Source organism: Rhopalosiphum padi, chromosome 2 (assembly GCF_020882245.1).
Source record: "Rhopalosiphum padi isolate XX-2018 chromosome 2, ASM2088224v1, whole genome shotgun sequence".
NCBI classification, from domain to species: Eukaryota; Metazoa; Arthropoda; class Insecta; order Hemiptera; family Aphididae; genus Rhopalosiphum; species Rhopalosiphum padi.
The window spans coordinates 87,932,091-87,941,922 of record NC_083598.1 but is presented as its reverse complement, the minus strand read 5'-3'; the positions used below and the strand labels follow the sequence as shown (position 1 = coordinate 87,941,922).

The 9,832-nt window shown below is 25.3% G+C and overlaps 1 protein-coding gene across 1 annotated transcript; it reads right to left on the bottom strand.

The window, feature by feature from the left end:
• Positions 1-7,437: 7,437 nt before the first annotated feature.
• Positions 7,438-9,398, bottom strand: LOC132923327 (uncharacterized). Its single transcript, XM_060987238.1, has 6 exons — positions 8,637-9,398; positions 8,415-8,493; positions 8,173-8,272; positions 7,796-7,915; positions 7,576-7,734; positions 7,438-7,494 (listed from the first exon to the last, which is right to left on the bottom strand). The coding sequence occupies exons 1-6, from the start codon at positions 9,385-9,387 to the stop codon at positions 7,438-7,440; spliced, it is 1,266 nt and encodes a 421-aa protein (XP_060843221.1). The 5' UTR covers positions 9,388-9,398.
• Positions 9,399-9,832: the final 434 nt, after the last annotated feature.

The window sequence follows — 9,832 nt, the reverse complement described above, 5'->3', positions numbered from 1 at the left end:
CTATATTTGTGAATTTAATAAATATAACTGAGTGAACCTCAAATGAATAAATAAAGATGGATTAAACCAATTTTTTAGTCTAACGGCTACAAGTAAATCATAATATTAGTGTAATGCCCCTGTACTTAAGATTCCGTTTTCAATCATATTTTAATGGTTAGTAATACATACTTTTAATTTGTTTATAAAACGTATTATATATACAATAGGTTCCGAGGAAAAGTAACTGGCCGACGTCATACGAAAGTATACATAAACTGACGAAGAAATGCGCTTTAAAGATGGGGTCTAACTTTTTTATGGGAAAATCACTTTTTTTTAAACAAAACCAAACCTACCACGCATTTTTACTGATAAAACTAATAAACAAACTAAACTCATAAAGTCATGACTTATTTTATATGGGACAGAATTACGTTTAGGTTGCATTTAACGTAGAATATAGATATTAGATATATCATTAATAAATAAAATAATACATACAACAAAGTTGTGGTTTCTTCTTTAAGATTCTGAACGAAGTGAGGAATGGATTAATTTTTCAATTTTTCAATTTGATGTAAGTTTATACAGTATAATAGAATGTATAGGAATCTTAAATGATTATTAACCGTCATCGTAGTTTGTTAACTGAATTCGATCACTGTTGTTTTTAAAATATAAAAATACTATACGTTTAACAAATATTTATATATTTTGTGCTTTTATCCCACTATTGAGTTATAAAAGCGCAAACAGTGACCACAATTAGTAGGTTACGATTATGTCAATATATACATACTATCTAAACAAATCTATATATATTACATGAAATAATTTGAATAAAGTAGGTACCTAAATATTTTGACATTAAATTATCTTCTTTACTTTATATTGAAAATAATTTAATATATATATATATATAAGAAGAAATGACATATTGTATTTTTCCATTTTGTGACGACACATTTTAACTTTTTTCCAATTTAGAACGTCATAAAATAACAGGCATACAATGAAATAAAAATTTTATTTTTTAATTTATGGGAAAATCAAACTGATTAGTAATACATACTTTTAATTTGTTTATAAAACGTATTATATTTACACTATGTTCCGAGGAAAAGTAAAATGGCGACGAAATTCCCTTTAAAGAGGGGATCTAACTTTTTATTTTTTAATTTATGGGAAAATCACTTTTTTTAAACAAAACCAAACCTGCCACGAATTTTTTTAAATTTCACCAAAATGCTTTAATATTTGAACATAATTTTATTGTATTTTAAAGCTATTTAATTAAACTATCAACCAACATACAAAATTATTATTATTAAATTAATAATGTAGAACTCTTAAAAATAAATTTCGTATTATTCCAAATAATTCAATATTTAATATGGGTGTTTTTGTTTGTGTATTGGAACGATTGAGACAGTGGAAAAAACTTTTTGGTGTAATATTATATTTTTAACCAAAATAATATTCAATTTTCAATCATAAACGAACTTTTATAATGAACATTGAAGTAATCTTATTGATTTAAAAGGTAATGACAAAGACAAAATAAAACGTTTTTGTTATTATAATAAAATCTAATTATTTGCTATCTATTAATTAAATAATATCAATAATTATCAGTATGAATACAAATTACAAAGTAGATTATACGTTTAAAATTATAAAATATTTTAGAAACATTTTTTGATAATTATCGATTAGTTATAAGTTTATATAACTCTTAATGTCATGACTTATTTTCTATAGTTTATAAGTAGGAAAAAATTAGGTTTACATTGCAACTAATGTAGAATATAGATATTAGATATATCATAAATAAATAAAATAATACATAAAGCAAAATTGTGGTTGAACATTTGTTGATATTACATTATCTTCTTTTAGATTCTGAACTAAATGAGGAATGGATTAATTTTTCAATGATGTATGTTTTTTTTTTTTTATTATACTTACTTTTATTTGAATTTTACATGAAATATTTTTGTATTGGATTATAATTTAGAATTACGTTCTACTGTGAACAAGAAAAAACTTATTGATAAATAAAATTAAATATATACACTACAACTATATGATTACATACAATAATATGTTTATAGTATAGTATGATATTATAATAAGTACCTAAAAAATTTAAACTAAAAAATAGTAATCCAATCTGGAAACTTTGTTGGTATGTACATGTTCCATGCTCATTATTAGAGTTGATTTTAGAGCTATTAAATACCATTTGATGTAAGTTTATACTATATAATATACTGCATAGGAATTTTAAATGATTATTAACCGTCACCGTAGTTTATTAACTGAATTCGATCACTGTTGTTTTTAAAAATACTATACGTTTAAGAAATATTTATATATTTTGTTTTTTTAAAGCGCAAACAGTGACCTCAATTAGTAGGTAACCTTTTAATTGGTTGACCGCAACTAGTAAACACCGACTAAAATGTATACAAAAAAGTGGCGATTCGGGCGTACTTGCAATATTATTTATAGTAGTAATATAATATATATATATAGAATTATATGTATTATACTATTTTATTTATATAATTTATATACGATACGCGTACACACAATTGGGAATATAATAAAGATGACGATTTGCATACACACGATATTGTTAACTTCACGTTTACAATACGAACGAAACTAACGAATAAAATTGGGTGGCCGTGCTATATTATTTGGCTATTATTCGGCCTCAACATTTTTATTATGTTTGTTTAGCTTAATTGTTCGGGCCAGTTTAAACTTTAATTATCGATTGAGAATAATGCTAATTATACTGCAACGGGAGTTGGGTAAAGTACTATAGTGATGGGCTGTGAGTAAACACTAAACACCCAACGGGTTAGAAATATATACATCATATTTACCTTTAATAAATTGAGTTTTTTTTTTTATATATATAAATGTGGATATACTTATATATTATCTTAGTCCTCGTTTACTTTTGTTTATTTAGTAAGTAACTTTTGTCTACTGTATGAAATAATGTATTGTATGTGTTATACTGTTATACAAATATTATTATTTATTATTAAGTATTGATTACTTTTAAATTACTAAAATCTATACCATACACATTAGCATTGATTATAAATACTATATAATATATAATCAATAGTATTAGTAGTTACTACACGGTAATATCAACGATTATGTCAATATATACATACTACCTAAACAAATCTATATATATTACGTGAAATAATTTGACTAAAGTAGGTACCTAAATATTTTGACATTAAATTATCTTCTTTACTTTATATTGAAAATAATTTAATATATCCTTAAATATATAAGAAGAAATGGCATATTTTATTTTTCCATTTTGTGACGACACATTTTAACTTTTTTCCAATTTAGAACGTCATATAATAACAGGCATACAATGAAATTCGATTATTAACTAGAATAACTTGTTGATAGTTTGTTCATTATTCAGTGTTAACATCAAATACCGATAATAAAGTACTTATTTATTTTGAAGTTTTAAACACTAATAAGAGTAGATAGGAAAAGGAATTAAAAAATTAAATTATTCTTACAAGGAGCAGGAAAAGAAATTCCTAGGTATTATATTCTATAATTATGTCATACAAAAATCATGAAAACTACAATGAAAAAAAAAAAAAACGATTTAAAATATTTATTTCCGTTTAGCTATAGTGCGTGTATATCGTGAAACCCGAGGTTACGTCTTAACCCAGTACAGGTATATTTAGTAAAAAAAAAAACAGACCTATTATAAAAATCAAATTAAAAATTTAATATAATTTTTTTGTGATTTTTATCCATTCATTGAATATTAATAAACTCTAAACAAAACATAATAAACGGCATTACTGTTTAATATGTTGAAATATCTCTCACACAAATTAACAAAGTAGGATTATATAATGATGTAAGATTGTATTGTTTATATTTTTAAGACGCAACTTTTTGTTTTAAAGATTTTGAGATTAATGAGGTCGAAAATCATTTTAAAGTAGAATAACATATTATACTCACAGTGTTTGCCCAAATCCGTTGCTGCAGTGATTACCTATTTACAAATATGACGATGTATTGTAATCTCAAATACTATACCATACAAATATTACCATAACTATAGTGATACTTCTGAAATATTTTTGACAAAATTAATATAAACGTACATTATTTACTATATAATTTTTATGCATATTTATCATGAATACTGTGAAGTATGACCATCTGTTAACACTTTAACAATGTTTATGTTGATTTATTAAAAAGTAACGTATCTGAAAATTGAATGCGACTTTCGTCTAACTATTATTCTTTCTTTGAATCTGTTAAAATTATATATCTAAGTATCCTAACCATACCATATTAATACATAATTATATACATATATGGAAATCTTGCGTAAAAGAATATATATATATATATATTTTTTTAATAAACATCTATATTGTATTTGTTATAGCTGCTATTGGTAAAAAGACATTAGTATAAGAAATATTTTTTCTAAAATAAGCGTTAAAGACATTAAATTGTTTAAGATATGACTGTTCATAACACCCCACTTTTGAACACACGACTTGATAACATAGGTAATACTTAATACCTAAAATGCTTAACACACAATTATTATAACAAAAAGTTTTTGGGCATTTGTAACTAGGTGTCAGGGTAAAATAATTAAAGAAAATATTTTGAATGTATGAAATGCGTACCTTTTACCCACATAATATTATTTTGTTATACAAAAAAAAAAAATTACTCTGTGTGTGGTTTTCAATAAAAATTCATTCAATTTCATGAAATAGATAATTGTTCAAGTGAATATGACATGTGTTGTATAATATGAGTAGAGAAGAATTTTGAAAATAATTTGATATTTATGTCGAAAATATAGAATTTATAATAGAAACTGAAATCCATACGGAAAGTATGAAATATATATTATATATTATTTTAGCAACTTGTATTTTATGTATTAAATTACAGCATAAGAAATAATTTCACTTTGATTCAACCTAATCAATAGATCGAGGCGAGTGGAAGAAGTGTGTTATTTCATCATATACAAGAATAATTTTTGTATGTTGTATAAATTCTCGATATCAATGGAAACAGTGTACTCCTTATGTGGCCTAAACATAATACGTCACAATATGTTTAATAACTAAGTATATTAGGTAGTACGATATATTAAATATTTATTTTATTAATACTTGAGTGTGTCTAATAAATGACTTCAATCCAACTATATTATAATGCATCTGATCGTATAATTGTAAAGCGCGTTTACCGCAATTCAGTGGATAGATAAATAATATATTATTTTACATAACATAATATAAAAACAGGTGCCATGCATTTATACACTGCACAGGGCTTCGCAAATCATAGAGTTGGCATTGTGCATAATGTCAGTATTTGAATGTTCGTTATGACTAGAGGTCAGATTTATATTCTCTATAGTACATGCAAATTACTCACAGCTTCGTGATACTATCATTACAATAGTAATTATTGATCGAAATTTACGTATAATATGCTCAATGCTTCAATAGTTATATAATTCTAAATTAAATTATACAAGAGGTCTTGTGAATCCAAAAATAAAGTATTGGGAAATGAAATCCTATTACTGTAAAGAAACTTGTTGTTATATGTCAACCTCAATTATTAATAATAACCACTATTTACCAGTTAAATGATAACCTTATTAATTTTTAATAATATACTGGAATAATTAATTTAACACAAAACTAATTTTTACAAATAAAATAGGGGTGATCTAGTAAGTAGATGTTCGGAATTTCAACTTCTTCGTGATTGGCTGGAACCCCTGCAATTTATGCATGTAAAACATTAATAATTTTTCTCTTTATGTTTACAAATGCCGTGAATCGATCGCCCCGCGCACAGGCCGGGCAACAAGACTATTATTTTCAATTTATAGCGTTCCCGAGCCAACGTCGGACGATTGGCAGTAGTATTGTAACAATCCTAGTGAATTGTGGTGTAATTTTATACAGAATGTATCATTTAATTGTATACAGAACATATTTTATTAAAATATAGAGCATCCTTTGTGATTAAACAGTTTTTTCTTTTATGTACCGTACCGTTTCGAAACAAAAATAACAACCGATTACAGAATAAGTGTATGTGCTCAAGATAAATATTCAATCCTTCTTCGGTGTTGGTCAATTTTTTAGAGAAGACGGGACAAGCAATCATACATTAACAGAAATCTCATCTTTATCATATTATGTTTTTTTCCTATATGACTGTACTTATTAAATAGCAAATACACGATTATCCATTATCTTTGTTATTGCGCGTTTAATTAAATCCTTTATAAATTCTTTGTGGATGACATTAGTAAACCAACAATATAATATTATAGGTAATACGATCAAATTCCAGGACCATTCGACTTCTGCAGAAGTAAAGTACAGACATACATCGAGGCCTGCGTATCATGTGTAGTTTATAATATGTATTATTATATTTCTAAAACAAATTTTTATTGACAGAAAAATCGAAACACTATCATGAGACACACTCACGAATCAATAGGTGTATACCAGAGCTGGTGCACGGGGCGTAAAGGTATGATGATATTTAATTTTAAGAATAAAATAATGTTTCTACTTATTCTCGATATCTATGGAGATTACTAACTGAAAATAATTATAAGCGCCAAAGGACTGAGACCAGTGTTTATAACGTTTTAGACATCGCCACATCGGAGGTGTGCCTTTGGATACTGTTATTTATAAATGGACGAGGCCTCGCAAATCATAGCAAGAGTTGACGATGTGTATAGTAGCTGTGTTTGTATATTCGTTATGATTCACTGACAATAATATTATATACTTATTTATTTACATAATAATAGACAAAAAAACAAATTACCGCATAAAATACGAAATACCCGTAGCACATTACAATAACAATTATTAATCACAATTTTTGATATAATGTAATCAAAGCGAAAAATATAAAATTTGAAAGAAAAATGCTGCATTCAAAATATAATACAATAATAATAAATTAATAATCATGCAGCTCACATGTATAAATATAGGAATACGAATAAATGTTGAAGATAAATGTATTTTTATTGATTTAAAAGTTGTTATTATCTATTTAATAAATATTATGACAATATATATAATTATTAAAAATAATAATACAAATTAAAAAGTAATAAATACATGTGTGATTATAGAATATAAATTAAAATATTTAGGAAAATTATTTTTGTGATTATTGATTATTTATAAGTTTATAACTAATGTCTTATTTTGTATAACTTATAAGTAGGACAGAATTATGTTTAGATCACAACTTACATAGAACAAAATACATCGTAAATACTTAAAATAATTAATAAATCAAAAATAAGGTTGACATTTTGTTGATGTTAATTTATTATTTGTCTAATTTTTATTTAGTTCGTGTATTCAACATAGCAGATAGAACGTTATAGCATGTGACAATTACCTGTAATTAAAAACATATTACTTTTAATTTATTCCAACTAGTGATGTCATGTGATACTATATAAATTAATGTTAATATTACGCTATTAAATAATTGTAAATTGACAATTTTTCTCGGTGTTAGTTTAATCATAAATTCGTTAGCATTATTCAACTGCATTGATAACAACAACATTTTTTTCGATCTTAAATTCATCGAAGTCCAATTACAACTATACATCCCAAAATGAACGGATTCCATCTGTAAAAAAGTATCACATTTATAAACCAACTAAATTAGAGTTTAACAGCGTTAACGTTACTTTATTATTAATGCGTTCTAATAAATAGCAAACGAAAAATAAAACAATTAACATGTATCCAAACGCTGATATCAACTTGATTACACCAAGAATCGACATAGATTGTGATGACGTAAATATCTAAACATATATAAACATTAATACACATTACATTTTTAGCAACACTTAAAAAGTATTAAAAATATACACAGGGTGGATCTTGGGCTCTGGGGGAGTGGTAAAACATCCTGCCTGTTTTGCAGGTCAATGTTGACATTTATTTTTATTCGGTAGGAAATGGCTTTTATTATAATTTGTGTCTAATAAACGTAGCACACTCTATAAAATAAAGATCCACCCCCGTTATACTTTCTCATTAAATCTATTTTTGTTTTTACCACAACTGATGCATATGTTAAAATTACCATGGACCCCGAATTTATTACAACAATTGATAAGATAATAAACTTATACGTAGAATAAAATAGTTTTAACATCCTGAAAAATATAATAAATATTTAAATTAAGAATATCATTAAACTAATTTCAACAATGTTTTCAAGAAATGCAATAAAAAGGATTTAAAAATAAATTACTAATGATTGATTCTAAAACCTTTAATCTATTAATTGGTACTAACGCGAAAAGTTTTTGTTGATCCTTCATAATTGATTCTAAATCATCACAACAGTCATTTATATTAAAATCATTTTTGTTTTCTGAAAACATACAATTCAAATCCATTACTATAATTAGTCAATATATTTTATTATTTATTCACTGCGTGATAATGTTATTCAGTCAAACTTCTCACTCCGGTTCAGGGTGACAAATAAAAAAATTGTTTTATCTACAGACTTACCATTATTATTTTCGGAATTCAGTTTATTGTTGACACTTTCGTAAGCTCTTTTGATCATCTCGTATTGAGCAATTACAATAAAGCAGATAGAAATAAAGAAGATATCAATCACTACATTTATGTATAATAGAAACATTACAATAGATGACTCCACTAAATAAAATATAATATAGTTATTATTATAGTAATTTATGGTCACCGGGAACCGAAAATTAAGAATATTCTCAGAGCGTAGATTTGATTGGTGTGCGTCTTCCGTTTGTATTAACTGCAGAACTAAAGGATACAAGGTCCATTCGAAAAAATTCATAAATCCAACCCCACAAATGGTATTTGTAATTTTTATTGATTTTTTGCGATGTTTATGGAGAATTCCTATATGTGTTTGACTCTGTGTGCTCGTCAGAAAATTTATATCAGTAACACGGAGCAAATCCCAAATGTTATTTGCTTTGTATAAAAATGTAATTATTTTAAGTAAGCACAGAGAATAAGTTAAGTAAAAGAACATTAATTGCACGTGATAAACGATATCGATTACATCCTCCATCTCAATAAAATAACCTATCAATCCATAAATTACTAAACAACCAACAACGCAATTTATGAAATACCAAACTAGATGATAAATATTGAAATTGCCAATTTTTTTGCTTTTTGGGTCAAATAAATGAAAAAAACCATATAGCTTAAATAATTTCAAGTTTATAGAAACTTCTTTTGGTTCCAATAAGTTTATATCAAACGTCATGTTGTCACAGATTTGATCTAAAAATTAAAATGTATTAATCTGTAGTTGATAAAAAAATTTATGAATTACTTATAAAATAAATCAGATAAAATCATTTAAAATAAAATTTGTGTTAGAAATATTTTACGTGTTTTATAACTAACAAAATAGGTACACCTCTTCTTATTTTAAAATCACTTTAATTTTTGATTAAATTCTCTCCCTGCTATGACTAACTCTTATTATCGGTTGAAACATAATTTGATATTCTGATTTTATATGATTTGATCGAACAAAAATTATTAATATATGGTAGCATACTATACTCACTTTGTTTCACTTGCTCCGTTACTGCAGTAATTATATACCTATTTCACCTGTTACACCTGTTTATAAATACATCGGTTTACTAATTATTACTATACTTATAATTATTATAGTATTAAAACTTATATTATACGAATTA

Coding starts and splice junctions, on each gene's coding strand:
- LOC132923327 (XM_060987238.1), bottom strand. CDS start 9,387: ATGACGTTTGATATAAACTTATTGGAACCAAAAGAAGTTTCTATAAAC. Junction 7,916..8,172: donor TAACATATGCATCAGTTGTG/GTAAAAACAAAA, acceptor ATATATGTTTAG/ATATTTACGTCATCACAATC. Junction 7,735..7,795: donor TAGAACGCATTAATAATAAA/GTAACGTTAACG, acceptor ACTTTTTTACAG/ATGGAATCCGTTCATTTTGG.